General features: G+C 45.7%; 1 protein-coding gene across 1 annotated transcript; it reads right to left on the reverse strand.

Moving 5' to 3' along the window:
• Positions 1-8361: 8361 nt before the first annotated feature.
• On the reverse strand, positions 8362-20432 carry LACTBL1 (lactamase beta like 1). The gene is made up of 6 exons (XM_068537778.1): positions 20318-20432; positions 19008-19117; positions 16802-16959; positions 15550-15788; positions 11105-11210; positions 8362-9343 (listed from the first exon to the last, which is right to left on the reverse strand). The coding sequence occupies exons 1-6, from the start codon at positions 20364-20366 to the stop codon at positions 8362-8364; spliced, it is 1644 nt and encodes a 547-aa protein (XP_068393879.1). The 5' UTR covers positions 20367-20432.

Consider the following 20432-nt stretch of genomic DNA (forward strand, 5'->3'; position numbering starts at 1 on the left):
AATCTCAAAACAAATTTAAAAATACATTGATTTTAATGAAGATAAAAATACAACATATTAAAATTTGTGGGACATAGCTGAAGCGGTGCTGAAACAAACATTTATAGCACTAAATGCTTACATCAGAGAAGAGGGAAATCTTCATGTCCATAAAGTAAGCTTCCACCTCAAGAATCTAGGGGAAAAAATTCTAGAAAAAAGAAAAGCACAATAAATCCAAAGCAATCAGAGGAAAGAAATAATAAGATAACAGAAGAAATCAGTGAAACTGAAAACAGAAAAGCTATAAAGAAAATCAATGAAACAAAAAGTAGTTCTTTGAAATGATTAATAATTGACAAACCTCTAGCAAGACTAACAAAGAAAAAGAGAGAGAAGACATAAATGACTCATCTCAGAAATGAAACGGGATATCACTATAGACCCTGCAGATGCCAAAAGGAAAATAAGAGAATACTATGAACAACTCTACATGCATAAATTTGACAACTTTGATGAAATGATCAGTTCTTGAAAAAGCACAAACTACCACAACTCACTTACATGAAGCAGATGGCTTGACTAACCCCATAATCATTAAAAAATGGAGTTAATAGTTTTTTTTAATTCCCAAAAAAGAAAATCTCCAGGCCCAGAGAGTTTCACTGAAGAACACTACCAAATGTTTTAAGAAGAATTAATACCAATTCTATACAATCTCTTCCAGGAAATAGGAGAGGAAAAAACACCTCCCTATTCATTTTATGAAGCTAGTATTACCCTGATACCAAAACCAGACAAATACCAAAAAAAAAAAGAAACTACAGACCAATACCTCACATGAATATAGATGCAAAAATCCTTAACAAAATATTAGCAAACAGAATTCAGCAATATATAAAAAAAATCATACATCATGACCAAGTTTATTTATTTACTTCAGAGATACAAGGCTGGCTCAATATTCAAACACCAATCAGTGTAATTTACCAGAATAATAGACTAAAGAAGAAAAATTACATGATCGTATCAATTTATGCAGAAAAAAACAGTTTACAAAATTCAAACCTTTTTATGATTTTTCAAAATACTCTCAGGGACTACCCTGGCAGTCCAGTGCTTAGGACTTCGCACTTCCACTGCAGGAGGCACGGGTTTGATCCCTGGTTGGGGAACTAAGATCCCGCATGCTGCGCAGCATGACCAAAAAAAAAAAAGAAAAAAGAAAAGAAATACTCTCAGAAAATTAGGAACAGGAGGAGAATTTCCTCAACTTGAGAAAGGGCATCTACAAAAAACTTACAGCTAACATTATATTTCATGGTCAAAGACTGAATGCTTTCCTTCTAAGATCAGAAACAAGGCAAGGACACAGACTCTCATTACTCTTATTTGACATAGTACTGGAAGTTCTAGCCAGCAAAATAAGGAAGGGAAATGAAATAAAAGGCATACAGACTAATAAGGAGGAAACAAAACTATCCCTATTTGCAGATGACATAATTGTCTACGTAGAAAATACCAAGGAATCTAAAAAACAAAAACAAAAGTAAAAACAAAAACCTTCTAGAATGAATGAGTACAGCAGAGTCACAGAATACAAGATTAACCCAAAAAATCAATTGTTTTTCTATATACCAGCAATGAACATGTGGACACTAAAATTAAAAATATAATACCATTTGCAAACACTTCTAAAATGAAATACTTAGGCTTAAATCTAACAAAACATATACAGGACTTCTGTGCTGAAAATAACAGAAGGTTGATAAATGAAACCAAAAAAGATGTAAATAAATAGACTTAGTGTATCCATAGATTGGAAGACTCAACAGAGTAAAGATGCCAGTCTCTTCAAATTGTTATACAGATTTAATAAAATTCCTATCAAAATCCCAGCAGGACTTTTTTGTATATATAGACAAGATTATTATAAAATTTATATGGAAAGACAAAGAATAGCTAAAACAACTTTGAAAAAGGAGAATAAAGTGGGAGGAATCAGTCTACCCAATTTCAAGACTTACATATAGCTATAGCAACCAAGACTGCATGGTATTGGTGGAAGGACATACAGAACAATGAAAGAGGATGGAGAACCCAGAAATATGCCCCACAAATATGCCCTACTGATTTTTAACAAAGGTGCAAAAAAGCATTTCAATGGAGTAAAGACAGGTGGTGCTGGAATAATTGAACATCCATATGCAAAACATTAATTTCAACCTAAATCTCACACTTTTTACAAAATTCAACTCAAAACAGATCACAAACTTAAATGCATAACATAAAATGATAATTTTTAGGAAAACACCACAGGAGACAATCTTTGAGCATTAGGGCTAGGCAAAGAGCTCTGAGCTTTGACAACAAAAGCATGATCCATAAAAGGAAAAATTGATAAACTGGTATATTAGTTTCCCGAGGTGTTGTGACGAGTGACCACAAAATTGGTAGTTTAAAACAACATATATTTATTCTCTCACAGTTCTGGAGGCCAGAAGCCTGAAATCAGTATCACTGGGCCAAAATCAAGGTGTTGGGAGGGCCATGCTCTCTCTCCCTTGGCTCTAGGAGAGAACTCATTCCTTGCTTCTTACACTCTCTGGCAGCTAATAGAATCCCTTGCCTTATGGTGGCATTATTCCAGTCTCCGCCTCCATGGTCACGCAGCCTTCTCCTCTTCCATCTGTGTTGAATCTTCCTCTGCTTCTCTTTTATAAAGATACTTGTGATTCCATTTAATACTTAATACCAACGTTACGGACCAGGGTTCTTGGCCTTCCCCAATCAGTAGAAATTGACTAGAGGCAAGACGAAATTTGGGCATGGCTTTATTGGGGACCCTGCTGCAGCAGGAGGGGGCGAGAACAAACAACAGGTTCCCTTGCTTGCTCGCTCCCTGAGGGGGGCAAGCTTGTTCCTTACATGGGGTGAGGGTAGGGATGTGTCCAAGGGTCGGGCCAGAGGGGTGGCTTAGGTGTTTTGTCCACCCCTCTAGTGGTGTTGTGTGCAGGGGGCATGTTCAGTACCTTGCTTTTGCTCCCAACACCCTGTTTTCGCTCCAGGCTCTTCAAAAATGACAGTTGGGTTTTTTTATCTCTTTGTATCTTTTGGGTCCAGAATTTGCCCCAACTGTCCATGCATGCAGTTATTTTTAGTCCCATACAGTTTCTTTGTATTTTGTTGCTCAAGGAGAGGTGTGTCCAGGTGCAAGCATTGCAGCACTGCAGCAAAGGGTCCCAGGTCCCAGCAAAGTGTCCCATGTCCCAGCCTGTCTCACCAATAACCCAAGGTAGTGTCCCCATCTCAAGATCCTTAACTTAATCATATCCATAAAGTTCTTTTTTATCATATAATGTTAACATTCACAGGTTCCAATGATTAGGATGTGTACATTTCTGGGGGGTCATTATTCAGCCTACCGTAATTGAACTTGATCAAAATTTAAAATTTTTGCTCTGTGAAAAGCCCTGTTAAGACAATGAAAAGACAAACTACAGACAAGAAAATATTTGCAAACTATATATCCAACAAAGGAATAGTACCTAGAATATGTAAAGAATTCTCAAAACTCAAGAATTTTTAAAATCCAATTAGAAAATGGACAAGACATAAAGAGACATTTCACTGAAGAGGATATACAGATGGCAAAAAAAGCATATGAAAAGATTTTCGATATCATTAGTCATCAGGAAATTAGAATTACAAAAATAAAAATAGTGACAATACCAAATGCTGGCCAAAATGTGGAGAAACTAGATCACTCATACATTGCTGATTGGAATATAAAATGGTACAGCCACTCTGGAAAATAGTTTGGCAGTTTCTTTTTTTAAAAAGCTATCATTCAACCATCAGTTGCCCTCCTGGGCATTTATCCCAGAGAAATAAAAACTTATGTTCACACAAATACATGCAAACAAATGTTCAAAGCAGCTTTTTGTAACAATCTAAAATTGGACAACCTAGATGCCCTTTACCAAGCGAATGGTTGAATAAACTGTGGTACATCGATACCATGCAACCAACCACTACTCTCCAACAAAAAGAAACAAACTATTGACACTTGCAACAACTTGAATGAATCTCCAGAGAATTATGCTGAGTGAGAAAAAAACCCCAAAGATTACACACTGTGTGACTCCTGTCAACAGAAATAATCAATAACCAATCTGTAACAAGAAGAAAGGAAAGGGGGCTTCCCTGGTGGCGCAGTGATTAAGAATCCGCCTGCCAATGCAGGGGACACAGGTTCGATCCCTCGTCCAGAAAGATCCCACATGCAGCGGAGCATCTAAGCCCGTGCACCATAACTACTGAGCCTGCGCTCTGGAGCCCGTGAGCCACAACTACTGAAGCCCACGCACCTAGAGCCTGTGCTCCGCAACAAGAGAAGCCACCACAATGAGAAGCTCGCGCACCACAAGGAAGAGTAGCCCCCTCTCGCCGCAACTAGAGAAAGCCCGCACGCAGCAATGAAGACCCAACGCAGCCAAAAATAAAATAAATAAATTTAATTAAAAACAAAAAAGAATAAAGGAGAGTTTTATTTGAGCCAAACTGAGGACCAAAGCCCAGGAGACAGACTCTCAGATAGCTCTGAGGAACTGCTCCAGAGAGCATGTTTTTCAGCGTAATTTTATATCTTGTCAGAACAAAGAACATCAAACATGACAGGGGTACATTCCTTCGAAGTTTCTCCCAAAATACAGATTTGTACATACATAGGAAGTCAGTATGGCCTTGGTGCCTGGGGACGGAGACTTATCATCGAAGAAGTAGTAGCATTGACATCCCAGGAAGGGAGGCATTTATCTCTGTCTTCAAAACGGACATTCTTTACTTCTGGACAATGCACCCTTTTCTTTAATGGTTAGAGGAAAGCAACAGTGTATGTTTGATAGACCACAAAGTCAAGCTAAACCATGTATGTATAAGCCAGAATGACTTCCCCATACCTCAATATGTGAAAATTTCTTCCATCACTCCATTGATATAATATTCTTGAAATGACAAAATTACAGAAATGGAGAACAGATTGGTGGCTGCCAGGGCTTAAGGACAGGGTGAGCTGGTAAACAAGTGGGTGTGGCTAGAAAAGGGCAACAAGAGGGATTCTTGTGCTGATGAAAATGTTCTGTATCTTGACGGTATCAACATCAATAACTAGCTTATGATATTGTACTATAGTTTTTTTAATATTTATTTATTTATTTGGCTACTCCGGGTCTTAGCTGCGGCACGCGGGATCTTCGTTGGGACATGCGGGATCTTCAGTTGCGGCACACAGGATCTAGTTCCTGACCACAGATCAAACCCAGGCCCCCTGCATAGGAAGCACAGGGTCTTAACCACTGGACCACCAGGGAAAGCCCTGTACTATAGTTTTGCAAGATGTTTCCATGAGACGAACCTGGATAAAGGGTACACTGATTATTTCTCACAGCTGCATGTGAATCTACAATTATCTCAAAATTAAATGTTTAATTTTTAAAAGGACATGCAAAATGCAAGCCCAAATTGTGTATTAGATTCATCAGGCATAAGACTCCTCAAAATTTTAATACTTCTGCTCTTCAAAAGACACCATTAATACAAGGAAAAAGTGGGACTTCCCTGGCAGTCCAGTGGTTAAGACTCAGCACTTTCACTGCAGGGGGCACGGGTTCCATCCCCAGTCAGGGAACTAAGGTCCCGCAAGCCACGCGGTTTGGCAAAACAAAACAAAACAAAACAACCACAGGACTACAGTGAGACAGGACTTCACAACCACTAGTGTGAGTGAAATTGAAAAGACTGGCAATGCTAAGTGGTAGCAAAGATGTGGAGACATGGAACCACTGCATATGCTGGCAGGAACATAAAATGGTACCAGTGCCTTGGAATACTGCATGGCAGTCACACCTAGATATTTACCCAAGAGAAATGAAAGCATGTATTCACACACAAAAAAGACTTATACAGGAATGCTTTTCCATAAAGCCCCAATCTGGAAACAACCCAAATATCCATCAAAAGGTGAATGGATAAACAATTTGATGGCATATCCATACAACCGAATACTATTCAGCAATAAAAAGGAACAAAATATTGATATACACAGAGACATGAACGAACCTCAAAAACATCCTTCTGAGCAAAAGAAAGCAGACACAAAAGCCTGCACTATATGATTCCATTTATAAGAAATTCTAATCTAAAGTGACAGAGTAGATCAGTGGCTGCCCGGGCCTGAGAGCAGGGGAGGGGACTGACTGCAAAGCAGTAGGAGGGACGTTTTGGGGATGATGAAAATTTTTCTATATCTTGATTGTGGTGAGGGGTATACATTTGTCAAAATCATCAAAATGTACCCCGATAATGTGTACACTTCCTCTTATGTAAATTATAACTCTATAAGGTTGTTTTTTTTAACATCTTTATTGGAGTATAATTGCTTTACAATGGTGTGTTAGTTTCTGCTTTATAACAAAGTGAATTAGCTATACATATACATATATCCCCATATCTCTTCCCTCTTGCATCTCCCTCCCTCCTACCCTCCCTATACCACCCCTCTAGGTGGTCACAAAGCACCGAGCTGATCTCCCTGTGCTACGTGGCTGCTTCCCACTAGCTATCAATTTTACATTTGATAGTATATTTAAGTCCATGCCACTCTCACTTTGTCCCAGCTTACCCTTCCCCCTCCCCATGTCCTTAAGTCCATTCTCTAGTAGGTCTGCGCATTTATTCCCGTCCTGCCCCTAGGTTCTTCATGACCAGTTTTTTTGGTTTTGGGGTTTTTTTTTTAGATTCCATGTATATGTGTTAGCATACAGTATTTGTTTTTCTCTTTCTGACTTACTTCACTCTGTATGACAGACTCTAGGTCCGTCCACCTCACTACAAATAACTCAATTTTGTTTCTTTTTACGGCTGAGTAATATTCCATTGTATATACGTGCCACATCTTCTTTATCCATTCATTTGTCGATGGACCCTTACGTTGCTTCCATGACCTGGCTATTGTAAATAGACCTGCAGTGAACATTGTGGTACGTGACTCTTTTTGAATTATGGTTTTCTCAGGGTATATGCCCAGTAGTGGGATTGCTGGGTCGTATGGTAGTTCTATTTGTAGTTTTTTAAGGAACCTCCATACTGTTCTCCATAGTGGCTGTATCAATTTACATTCCCACCAATGGTGCAAGAGGGTTCCCTTTTCTCCACACTCTCTCCAGCATTTATTGTTTGCAGATTTTTTGATGATGGCCATTCTGACTGGTGTGAGGTGATACCTCATTGTAGTTTTGATTTGCGTTTCTCTAAAGATTAATGATGTTGAACATTCTTTCACGTGTTTGTTGGCAATCTGTATATCTTCTTTGGAGAAATGTCTATTTAGGTCTTCTGCTCATTTTTGGATTGGATTGTTTGGGTTTTTTTGATATTGAGCTGCATGAGCTGCTTGTAAATTATGGAGATTAATCCTTTGTCAGTTGCTTCATTTGCAAATATTTTCTCCCATTCTGAGGGTTGTCTTTTTGTCTTGTTTATGGTTTCCTTTGCAAAAGCTTTTGAGTTTCATTAGGCCCCATTTGTTTATTTTTGTTTTTATTTCCATTTCTCTAGGAGGTGGGTCAAAAAGGATCTTGCTATGATTTATGTCATAGAGTGTTCTGCCTAGGTTTTCCTCTAAACGTTTTATAGTGTCTGGCCTTACATTTAGGTCTTTAATCCATTTTGAGTTTATTTTTGTGTATGGTGTAAGGGATTGTTCTAATTTCATTCTTTTGCATATAGCTGTCCAGTTTTCCCAGCACGACTCATTGAAGAGGCTGTCTTTTCTCCATTGTATATTCTTGCCTCCTTTATCAAAAATAAGGTGACCATATGTGCATGGGTTTATCTCTGGGCTTTCTATCCTGTTCCATTGATCTATATTTCTGTTTTTGTGCCAGTACCATACTGTCTTAATTACTGTAGCTTTGTAGTATAGTCTGAAGTCAGGGAGCCTGATTCCTCCAGCTCCATTTTTCTTTCTCAAGATTGCTTTGGCAATTTGGGGTCTTTTGTGTTTCCATACATATAAGATTGATTTTTAAAAGACACAATGCTAGACCATATTCTTAGATTCGACAGACATAAAAGTACTCTGTCAACTCGCTATTAAAGTTTCTAAGTGCTCACTAAATTTCTGTAAACACTTCTTCTCCCATGGATAACAAACAGTTCGCCACCGGCTGTGGTCCACAGACCACACTTTGAGTAGCACGGCCCTACCCCACTTTGCCAACTCCTCAGTTCTTTAATAGACATCCCTGCAGCCTTACCTTGCAGAACTAGGATGGAAAGCTGCCAGGCGAGAGAAGGGGAGGCTCTGAACAGAGCCCGGGGTCACTGGGTCTTGAATACTGGCTTGTGGGACAGCCGCAACACCCGGTACGTGTTGAGGCCCGGCACGTCGAAGCCGGGGGAAAGCCCATGGTGGGCCAAAGGGTAGAAGTTGACGAGCTGCCCGTGCTGGGCCTCGAGGGACAGCCAGGAGTCACCCAGAGGCAGCGCGCACGGAAACTCGCGGGCCACATGCAGCTGGAAGACGCGGCCGCGCAGATGGCGCAGCGCCAACGTGCGGAACGCCGGGGGCACCAGCGCCTCCACGCGGGGCCCGAACTGGCGCAGGCGCAGCTCGCCCGCCGGCCCGGCGCGCACTTCGTAGAAAGTCAAATTGGCAAAGGTGAAGTAGCCGGCGAAGGGTCGCGCGCTGGGCGGCGGAGCTGGGCTGAGCGCGGCCTCCCGAAGGGCCCTCTCCATAGCCGGCAGGAGCACGTCGTAGGCCTGAGCCACCAGGTCAGGCCCTGGCGGCCTCGGCCCGGCCAGGAGCAGCACGAGGCCCAGGCGCAGCGGCGGCACCAGGGAGAAGGTGGCGGCGTAGCCGTCCAGGTCGCCATCTTTGCGCACCACGCGATAGCCCCGCTGCGCGTGGAACTCCCACGGTGTGCCAGTCTCGTTGGCGAAGTAGGCGCCCGGACAGGCCAGCAGCGGCGCCAGTAGTGTCTTAGCCGCGTCAGGCCGCAGAAGCCGCTGGGGCCTGCTGCCCAGGAGCACCATGGCCAGCTTGGCCAGGTCAGCGGTGGTGGAGTACATCTGGCCCGACGGGCGGTACCAGCCCAGGTCGTACAGCGGCGCCGGCCGCCCGCTGCCGTAAAAGCCAGCTGCCAAGCGGGCACGCACAGGAGGCGTCAGATCGAAGCCTGTGTCTTCCATCCCCAGCGGTTCCAGCACGTTCTCCAAGATCCAGTGCTGGTAGTCACCCTGGGCGGTGTGGGCTGCCAGGACATGGGCCAGAAGCGAGAAGGCCAGCGTGCTGTAATGGCATCTGGAAGAGGAGGGGTGGAAGCTAGGATGCAGCCTAGGATGGACATCTCCAGGCCCTAAATAAGCCCTTCCCACCTGCTCAGACTGTCTGCAAAGCCATCAGAGTTTCATTGGACTGGGTGGACAGGGGAGGAACCTGCTTCACTGCATTGGAGATGGTCAGACCCAGCAGAGACTTCAGAGATCACTGAATACAACTCACTATTCTACCTCTGGAAAGAGGAAGGCCCAGAGAGGAGCAGAGAATTGCCCAGGGTCACGCAGCAGGTTGGAGAAGACCTAGGCTTGGCAATGCACCTGGGAAAGTGGTAAAACAAATCTTCTTGGTCCTTTACACTTTAGTATAATTTACTTTATCAAATGGAAAACTAGAGTCTCAGACTGGTAGGGTGGGGGTGGGGAATAATGATAGTGATCATTTAGCCCACGGATAACAAATAGGAGGCAGGATTTCACTCCTCCCTTGCCAGACACAAATAATCAATAAGAAGTCTCCTTTCTTTCCCAGAGCAGATGCAGTTTCAGAATCTCTAAAATAGTGACTCAGGGGACTTCCTTGGTGGCTCAATGGTTAAGAATCTGCCTGCCAATGCAGGGGACACGTGTTCCAGCCCTGGTCTGGGGAGATCCCACGTGCCGAGGAGCAACTAAGCCCGTGCACCACAACTACTGAGCCTGCGCTCTAGAGCCCGCGAGCCGCAACTACTGAGCCCGTGCACCACAACTACTGAAGCCCGCACACCTAGATCCTGTGCTCCACAACAAGAGAAGCTCACCACAATAAGTCCGTGCACCGCAAGGAAGAGTAGCCCCTGCTCGCCGCAACTAGAGAAAGCCCACACGCAGCAACGAAGACCCAATGCAACCAAAAAATAAATAAAATAAAAAATAAAAATAAAATAAAATAGTGCCTCAGGAAGGCACAAGAATGGGTGAAAATGCACAAATCCTTTTAGATATTCCTGAACTCTAGCCCAACCTCCTTTTTTTTACAGATAAGAAAGGTGAGGTTCACAGAGGCAAATGCTTCCTCCAAGGTCACTCAGGAGGTTAGTGACAAAGCTGGAAGGAGAACTCTAGCCTACAGATGTCTAAGTTTTACCTGGATCCTTTCTTCCTTAAGAGAAGTGGGGCCTGAGGTTCAGCATTTGGAGAAACAGAGTGGCAAATTTGGAAAAAGAGTACTGCCCAAGTCCCGGAAGGGGACATCTGAGGCAGGGGAGTGCCACTGTCCTCTGTCCAGCTCCACAGCCCCACTGCTCCAGAAGCTGGGCTTCTCTGTTCAGTAGCTGGCTACACCAGCTATCCACTCCCTATCTCATCAGCATCCCATTTATTTCCAGGACTTGGCAAAGTCTGTATTTATCTTGTTTATCTGTTCACTGATAAGAATGTTCACTGTTCACTCAGAAGAATGCAAACTCCACGAGGAGGGACCTGGTTGGATCCGTCTGCTGCTATATCTCAGTTTAACATATTCCAAGCACAGAGTAAGTGTTCAATAAATGTTGAGTTGATTAATGGGAAGAACATGAGATTCAAACAGGACTGGATTTGGGCCCAGCTCCCTGCTGCCTTGCTCTGCCATCCCTCTGTGGTCCTCAGTCCCCCCAGCTGTGGAACAGGGGTTGTCATCAGTGATCTGCGAGGTCTTTCCTGGCTCTGACCACCTAGGATGAGGTGACATAGGTTCTCTCCCAGGAGGGGTATGTCACCTTGTGAGGTTCCTAACATTGGTAGGGCATCAGGGCTCACTCCTCACCTGGTTCCTGGGTCTGCCACCAGCACATCATCCTTGAGCAGGTTCAGGGCCTCCTGGGTGCTGCCCCTCCACAGCAGCGAAGTGGAACGGAGCCTTCGGGGCAGCCCTAGGGAGGAGCAGCGGTCAGACCTGCTGGGTCGGCTGATGGTGGGATGATGGGCCCCTGGCTGTACCCCCTCCCCCACCTTCCATGAGTTGAGAGATAACAACAAAATCACCTTAAAAAAAAAAGCTCTAGCATGGACTCTAATCCTGCCTGTGTTTCATTGGGCAAGCCATTTAACCTCTCTGAGCCAGTGTCCCCTCATCTGTAACATGAGGGAAATAATTCCTATGTCATATGGCTGGTGTGAGGATTTGGTGAAATCAAATGTTTAGCATGGTTACTGGTCATAGTAATTGCTCAAAAAATAATTGTTATCATCAACCATAGATATTTGATTCCATAAAATTCTTGAGGTCACTGCCCAAATAGGTTTTGTGGAACTGGCTCCTCTGGCCACTTGGAATTTTCTGTTTATTGGATGTGACATTAGATGTGACAAGTATTGAAAGGATCACAGGATTAGGATTCTTCCCACCCATTCACTCAACAATAGTGTTCAAGCATCTCTTTCGTGCCAAAGACTGTTCTGGGTACTGGAATTCAGTAGTGAACAAAACAAAGTCCCTGCCCATGTGGAATCTGCATTCTAGCAGAGGAGACAGACAAGAAGCAAATAAATATTCATGCTGTGGAGGGAAATAATTCCATGTATGAAAGGAGGGATTGTTATTTTATACAGAGTGGTCAGAGGAAGGCCTCACAGTGTAGGTGACCCTTGAGCAGGTGAGAACTCGAGGAGGTGACGGAGAGAGCCACACAGCTCTGTGAGGAAAGAATGTCTCAAGCAGAGGAAAGAGCAGGTGCAAAGGCCCTGAGGCAGGAATCTGTTGGCATGTTTGAGGATCAGCAGGAAAGAGCCAGTGTGGTGGCAAGGATTGAGAAAAGGGGAGACTTTGGAGGTGAGAGATATTGGGGTGCAGGCACCAGATCCTGTAGGGTGCTATAGGCTACTGCAAGGACTTGGCCTTTTCTCTGATTGGGATGGGGCCACTGTAGGGCTTTGAGAAGAGGAGTGATGTGATCTGACATATATCAGTTGCTCTGGCTGCTATGTGAAAACAGACTTTGGGGGGCAATGGCAGACACAGGGAAACCTGTAAGGAGACTTGCAAAAATCCATGTCTAAATGCTGGTGGATTGGATGAGTGAGGAGTGGTTGGATTCTGGACATATTTTGATAATGGAGCCAACAGAATTTGCTACTGGAGGGGATGTGGAGGGTGTGGGAGTGAGAGAAATCAGGGATAACTAACTCCAGGCTCTTGGCCTGAGCAGCTGGGGGATGGAGTCCCAAGCCCTGGGTTTAAATTCTGACTCTAACACTTCTTGCTGTGTGGCCCAAACCATATGCTTTACCTCTCTGAGCCTCTACTTGCTCACCTTGAAGTGGGCTGAAGCACCTGCAGTGGTTTCCCTGTGAGGTGTTACAAAACTTAACTAAGAATGGATGAAAAGCTCCAAGAATGGGAGAAAGCTCTAGATTAAGGTGAAGGTCAATCATAAAAGATACTGGGAACGTATAACAGAGTCATTCAGGCAGCTGTATGCTCAACTGGTGGGCTTTGGGACACGTAAGGTGGGCTTTTTTGTTTGTTTTTTGGGGGTTGCATTTTTCTTAATTTATTTATTTATTTTTATTTATTTTTGGCTGCATTGGGTCTTCGTTGCTGCATGCAGGCTTTCTCTAGTTGCGGCGAGCGGGGGCTACTCTTCACTGCGGTTGCGGGCTTCTCATGGCGGTTGCTTCCTCTTGTTGCAGAGCATGGGCTCGCGGCGCACAGGCTCAGTAGTTGTGGCACTTGGGCTCAGTAGTTGTGACTCACGGGCTTAGTTGTTCCGCAGCATGTGGGATCTTCCCGGACCAGGGCTCGAACCTGTGTCCCCTGCATTGGCAAGCGGATTCTTAACCACTGCGCCACCAGGGAAGCCCGTGTAGGGTGTTTTTAAACTGACCACAAACACAGAGCCCTGTGCTGGGTCCCTTGGGTACAGATGAAGAAGAATCCACAGTGTACCCCTAGAGGGAGCCCTGGGGTCAGGTTATAAACAGGAGTGTATTTAATAGGAGGCTCATGGAGCAAAAGCCTCAGAGCCCCTCACCTGTATGACCCCTTCCAAGGCCTGTATCCAAGTTCGAATTTATAATATTGTATTTTTAAAGAGGACCCCCAAATTATATCTACATCAGGCCTCCATAAACCTAGGTCTACCCTTGGCTGTAATAACCAGAGCTACATTGACAAGTACCTGCTGTGTGCCAGCTACTCTGCTAAGTGCTTGACATTCATTAGCACATTTAATACAGCAAAACAGCATGAACCAGTCCTTTTACAGAGGAGTAAAACAAGGCTCAGAGAGGTTCCGTGACTTACGCAAGATCACACAGCTGGAATTAATTTCAGTGCTCATGCCCTTAGCCACTAGGCCGCCCTCCCCCAAGGCTCTGATCCTGTCCTGCCTGGGCGACTTCAGGAGGTTCCATTATCTGGCAGAGCCTCAGGTTCACCATCTGCTAATGGGAGTGCTAACCAGCCATGTCCACAGACTGAGACCTCAGGCCTGAACGCACTTTGTAAAATGATGAAATAGTAGGCACTTATGATGGATTCCTACCGTCTAGAGTTGATGGGTTGGTGACTGCAAATATGAACAATAGAAGGCGTTTTGGGGTGGTGCAGCTGGTGCCTGCCTGCTCCTCCTTGGCTGGGTCCGTCACCATGCAGCACAGCCCCCCTCCCACCCGTTCCTGCCCAATTCCTGTTCACTGGCTTTGTCTTCCAGTATCCTAGCCTGCCCTTGCCCTTCCACCATGTAGATTTCATCTTGGCTTGTAAGCACATCTTTTATTATCATCATTATTATTATATAATTTGTTTTTAATAAGTAATTCATTTACATGATTCAAAAGTCCAAAGACACCAAAGGGTATACAATGAAAAGTTTTCCTCCCACTCTTCTCCCCAGCCACCAAGTTCCCCTCCCTGGAGGCAGCCCAGTGATTCAATCCCTTTCCCTTCCAAAAATATGTGATACACATTTTTATATATATACCTGTATATATACACACACTCATAATATATGTGTATATAAATATATATGTTATATAACAGGTACATTACAAATGGATTATACATATACATTCATATACATATATACATTATATGTGTATATATTATTTATTCATATGGTAGCTACAATATATGCTGTTATGAGCTTTTTTACCCACTTAAGATTGTATGTGCATCTCAGTACACAAGGAACGTTATTACCCATTTTTTTAGGGCTACAGTAGTATCTGATTGTATAACTGTGTCATAGTTTATTTAGTTACTCCCCTATTTATATTTAGGTTGTTTCAATCTTTTTTTTTCACTATCACAAACAGTGCTGTAGTGAATAACTGTGTACATACCTCAAACCGCACATGTGTGAATACATCTGTAAGAGAATTTCCTAAAAGTGTAATTGCTGAGTCAAAGGATGTATACATTTTTGTGATAGGTATTACCAATTGCCCTCCACACAGGTTGCACCAATTTTTTTTCTTTTTTTTGGCCGTGCGGTGCAGTACACGGGATCCTAGTTCCCCTACCAGGGATCAAACCTGTGCCCCCTGCAGTGGAAGCACAGGGTCTTAGCCACTGGACCGCCAGGGAAGTCCCAAGTTGCACCAATTTAAATTTCCACCACTGATGTATAAGAGGGCCTATTTCACCATAACTTCACCAACTCAGTATACCCACTATTATGGCCTTTACCAATCTGATAAGAGGAAAATGTCTCTCAGGAGATTTAATTTGCATTTATTTTGTTATGAATGAGGTTGAGCATCTTTTAATATTTTTTAATATTCTTAAGGGCCATTTATATTCCTTTTCTGTGAACTGTCTGTTCTGTTCCTATCCTTTACCCATTTTTCTGTTGGGTTCTTGGTCTTTGTAATGGTTTCTATAGTAAGGGAAATTAACGTACAATTGTAGAATATATATTATATTCAAATTATATATGAAATATATAATTTGTAGAATTGTCAACACATATTCACTTGTTGACTTGTTCTTGATCTAATAAGCAGATCTTGACCTGGCGGCTTGCTTTTGACCTTCCAACAGATCCTCATTTGTCCACTTGAACCTAAATTCCCAGGTTTCACCTCAGCTTTTATCTCACCAGATCTTTCTACCCCTGGCCCACCACCCAGGAAGGATGAGAGGGAGCTATGGCCAGTTCAGGAAGCAGAGCAGAGAGTGGACCCAGCCTGGCTGGATGAGAACCTGCTTCTTGGTTCCCCTATCTGAAATGGTTTGGACTGAACTACATTAAGTTCAGAGCCACTCACCTGAGAGCTGGCTGGCCATCCTTCGGAGGGTGACGGGTGAAGGCCTTGGGGCTGGGCCCACCTCCTCCAGAACATCCATCAGGCTCTTTTGTTTGGGGGCTGACGCCATGCCCAGTGGGTTGTTAATGGTGAAGGTGCCGGCGTACCGCTCCAGAGGGTCATCTAGAGAGGCCACGATGCCCTCCTCCCACAGGCGGTACAGCATCAGCACAGGAAAGATCTTGGAGATGCTGGAGATCCTGGACAATGTGGGGGGCACGAGGGTGCAGAGGGCATCCTGTTGGCTTCACAACCCACCTCCACCCTGCACCCCCAGCCTCCAACTTTCTAGTATAATTAGGAAAGCACTGAGTCCACCCTTATTCAGCGTCTCAGACAGAAATCCACCAGCCTCTGTAGAATGCCTTTGGGATGCTTGAGAACTTACCAGGGGCAGTGGGGCTGGGCCAGATGGACACTCTCGAGCACCTCCCCCATGCCAGGCCCTTCACCAGGCACTTCCCTCTCTGGGACAGACCTGGGTTGGGATCCTATCTCTGCCTCTCACCAGCTGAGTTGCCTTGGGCAAGTGCTAGTCCTTTCTGAGATTCAGTTTCATTGTCTGTTTTATGGGTTGTAGAAAGGATCGAACAAGATTGTGCTTGCAAAGTGCTTGGCAGCACACCTGGAAGGTAGTAAGTGCTCAATAAGTGATAGCAAATATAATTGTTGCCCTGTGCCTGGCACATAGCAGGTGCAGTGTGAATGGAAGCCCTGCAATCCTCACAGTATCTCAGGGAGCAAATGTGTTCACTTGGCACTGTGAGCTTTGAGGATCCTACAGGCAGCACCCAGGAGGGGAGACTCTGGGTGTGCAGCAGATTGTCCCAAGTTGCTTCCATCTGGGCCACCGCTGCCAACTGGCAGAGACCCGGGTCGAGGGCCCAGGAACTGGTTACGGTTCTTTAGTGTCACGTGGAAGGGGTGTGGGGTGGGACATAAGGGAGCCTTTTCTAGTTTGGGAGGCATTAGGATAAGGGCTCTCCAGAAGGGATTCCTTCCTGACTTGTTACCACTGTGGTGTGATGTTAGGCACTCACTGGTCCTCTCTGGACCTCAGTCTCCTCATCTATAAAATTGCCAAGACTTAATAAAGGGCCCTGGCAGCTAAGACCCCCAGTCATAATTCTCTTGAGTCCCCCTACCTCCTAAGTCCCCCTTGTCCTACCACCCTTCGCCCCCTCCACAAGACCCTGGTGGTGCCCCAGCTGACCGGTACATGGTGTACTCATTGGGGGGCCCAGAAGCCGGGTCTGAACCATTCTTCCTCCCGAAGTTCCCGGTCCAGAGCACAGTGTCGTTGTGGATGACAACTGCAGACATAGCAGCCAGGCCTGGGGCAGACAGTGCCTGGCGCAGAATCCCGTCCACCTTGGAAGAGAAGAGCGGGTGGCTCAGAGTACAGGTGCAGAGACAGGCCCCTCTCCCCACCCACAGGCCCCATGTGGTTCTGTACACCATGCCATTCACATACCACACCCTCTGCCTGGCTCCCCTCCATTCTCTCCCCCTAGTGGCTGGAAGGGAGCCCAGTGAGCCTCCAGACCTCGGGTTCTCAGACCGTGTCCCATGGGGTGGGGACCCCACGTGGGGACCCCACCCAGCTGCAATCAGAGCAGATCCCCTGGAATCTGTTTTGTATGTAAGTTTTCCTCATAAGACCTTTGTTCAAAGAAACATTTCCTTGGAAATACGTAAGAAGAGGGAGGGGTTAAAACCCCTGATCTAATCAAACCTGTGTCTGATGCCCTAAAAAACCTCCAACAGGCTGAGTCTGACCCCCTAGTGTTGGAGAATTCAGTATTTATAGAGGACCCCTAACACTGTCTTTGAACATTTATTGAAAATACCTCATTATTTTCAATTATGTAGTATAACGATGGTGATTAACAGCTAACATTTACTGGACATTTACAACATGCCAGACACAGTATAAAATGATTTTCATACATTGTCTCACTTAATCCTCATAAGTCAGTGCTGATTTCTCCCCATTTTACAGGTGAGAACATTTGAGATATGAAGTGACTTGCCCTGGTGGTTAATGGCTAGTGGAATCAGGATTAGAACCCTATGCTAACTCCAGCACCTCCTTGCCAAGAGATTTTACATTCCCTGAATTGAGCTCAGTCTACCTGTAGTTTCCACCCCTGCACTAACTTTGCCTCTCTGAGCCTCAGTTTCCTCCTCTGTAGCGAGGGATTCAGGAGGTGGTAACACAGAGAAGTTAGCACAGTGCGTGGCATGTACCAGGTACTCACTAGAAGGCTGCTATGGTTATTATTGCTGCTTTATTTTTTTTTAATTACTCTGACCCCTGGGAGCCAAATAGTACGCTTCTGCTCTCTCTCCTTCACAAAAGCTTTTTGTGTATTTGCAGGCAGTGATTGTGTCTCTCTGCACTGGCCCACGCCTGCTCTTATGTGGACACATCACCCTCCTTCCCTTCAGCTGTTCCTCGGATGAAGTTTCAGACCATCTCCCATCACCACCACCAGGCTGCTGCACATACACTTCTGATCTGTGTGTCTCCTAAGGTGAGTGACCCAAGTGGGGTAGGGTCTGAATGGCAGAATGGCACAGACAAGAGCTGGCTGACAGCCCCCTCTAGTGTTAAGCCATTCTGCAATGGTGAAAGTTGTGTTGTGGGGTCTTTAATCATATTTCAATGGCCTCTGTGATCCTCTCCCATCTCATCTTTCTCCGCCCCCACTATGGCCCCACCAGACTGAATTTCCTCTCTGTATATGCCTCATACGGACTCTGCTCCCTCTGGGCCTTTGCACATGCTGTTCCCTCTATCTAAAGCACACCTTTCACACCCCCAAGCTCCCTCATTATACACACACATATCCTCTGGGTATCTACTCCTTGTTCACCTCTCAGTTTAGACACCACTTCCTCCAGAAGCCTTCCCTGACCCCAAGTCCAGTTCCTTTGTGTCACCATGTACCCTAAACTTTCCCTATCCTCACTCTTACCCCTGTGTTATAAATGTTTACTATCTTGACTGTTCCCCTCATTCCAAGACTAGTAGCTTCTTGAGAGCAGGATAGTATCTTCTCCTGCCATATCCCTGGTGCGTAGCGCAGAGTAAGTGCTCAAGAATTATATGTTGGGGGGCATGCCTGGTGGTCCAGTGGCTAAGACTCTGCACTCCGAATGCAGGGGGCCTGGGTTCGATCACTGGTCAGGGAACTAGATCCCACATGCTGCAACTAAAGATCCCGCATGCATGCCACAGGGAAGATCCCGTGTGCCACAACCCAGTGCAGCCAAATAAATTAATTAATTTTTTTAAAAAAGAATTATATGTTGAATGAATGAATGAATGCCACTACTAGCGCAGAGGATATGCCCTCCCCTTCATCAACCGGGCCTAGCCCACACAGCCAGTTCTCTCCTGGGTCATCACTGACCTTTTTCAGGGCCTCCTTCAACACGGGGAGGGGGTGGGCCAGGGGCACAGGCTCAGGGTGCTGGGGACACATCCTCATGGGGGCAGAGGTCACCTCTGGTCCCAAGGAACCTGGAGGGCACATCACATGGTGAGTGGAGGACAGAGATCAGGTTAGTGGTCTAGGGGCCATCACCCACTGGGTCTTCTCCCAGTTCTGGGTGATCTCAGGAGGCAGTGGAAGGTTTAGAGAAGAGTGGTTCTTGCACTCTTGGGGGGTTCTCACACCCTTACCACCCCACACTGTCCTCAGAGGATGCAGGGAGGTCTGGAGGCCGTCGTGATGGTCTCACAGCCTGAATCCTGCCCTGCCAAGGTCCACGCCTTCCCCCTGAGGTTCCAAGGAAGCCATACACCTGGACAAAAGTAGGATGGGACTCAAACCCTAATGCCCGGATGCACAGCTCTGGGGATGAAATGAGTTGTTCCTGGTGGTTTAAGCCTGAAGCCTAAGTGGGGCCCCGAGTCCACTTCTCCACCCAAATATATAATCAGAACTGGAGAAAGGGGGACAGGAGAGATGTGGCTGAGCCTGCCCCACAGAGCTGGAACTTGTCTAAGTCTGCTGACCACGTAGAGGGAGGAAGCTCGTCATGCGAGAGAGAAGGGCTACCAACAGGCACCTGTGGCCTGATTGGTGTCTCGAAGGCCAAGCAGCAGGTAGTGAGTGTGGGACTGTGCTGTCTCCTCTTGGGCATGCTCTGCCCTTTGCCCCTGGCTGCCCATGGCTGGTATCTTGTGGTGAGGCTGTGCCAGCTGGGAGGGCTGGCCCTAGGGCATGAGCCTGGCGTTACCAGCAGTGGTGGTTCATTTGCTGAGCCTTGATCAGCCCAGGATGGAGAGACCAAGAAATGGCAGCTGCTGTCCATGGACACATGGACATGTTCCTCCCGGGGTCTTAGATATAGCTGGGGCAGTGCCTTTAAAGGGAGGTAGGGCCTGGAGATCCCACCTTGGGGGCCGAAGGAAGAGCAAGAGAAACACTGTTTGCACTTTTGGGGGAACCCTGAGTTTTACCCCTGGAGTCGGTGGCTTAAGGAACCCCCAGTGGTATTAGATCCTCAGTTACTACAGAAGGGCATCGAGGCGCAGAGCGATCACATGACTGGCCCGAAGATGCACAGTTAGTGAGAGCTGGAGTCAGAATGGACGCCAGAGCTTCTGAGTCTGAATCTTATGGTCCTCCCTCCTGCCTCAGATCAGGAGTGGCAGCTCCAAGCCCACGGGGACCTCCGGGGATGGGGGGAAACTCAAGGATGTTCCTGCACTCACCGGTCTTCAGCTTGGGGAGGTAATACTGCCACAGGAAGCAGCCAGTCATGAGCACAGAGAGCACGAAGAAGAAGCTGCAGGAAGCCGGGAAGAGCCACTTCTTTTTCACTTTCAG

Source organism: Eschrichtius robustus, chromosome 3, assembly GCF_028021215.1.
Source record: "Eschrichtius robustus isolate mEscRob2 chromosome 3, mEscRob2.pri, whole genome shotgun sequence".
NCBI lineage: Eukaryota > Metazoa > Chordata > Mammalia > Artiodactyla > Eschrichtiidae > Eschrichtius > Eschrichtius robustus.

What these genes read in the sequence shown, in the direction of transcription:
- LACTBL1 (XM_068537778.1), bottom strand. Translation starts at nt 20,366, where the DNA reads ATGACTGGCTGCTTCCTGTGGCAGTATTACCTCCCCAAGCTGAAGACC. An exon ending in AATGAGTACACCATGTACCG is followed by an intron (nt 15,789 to 16,801) that starts GTCAGCTGGGGC and finishes CACATTGTCCAG; the next exon opens with GATCTCCAGCATCTCCAAGA. An exon ending in GATGGCCAGCCAGCTCTCAG is followed by an intron (nt 11,211 to 15,549) that starts GTGAGTGGCTCT and finishes GCTCCTCCCTAG; the next exon opens with GGCTGCCCCGAAGGCTCCGT.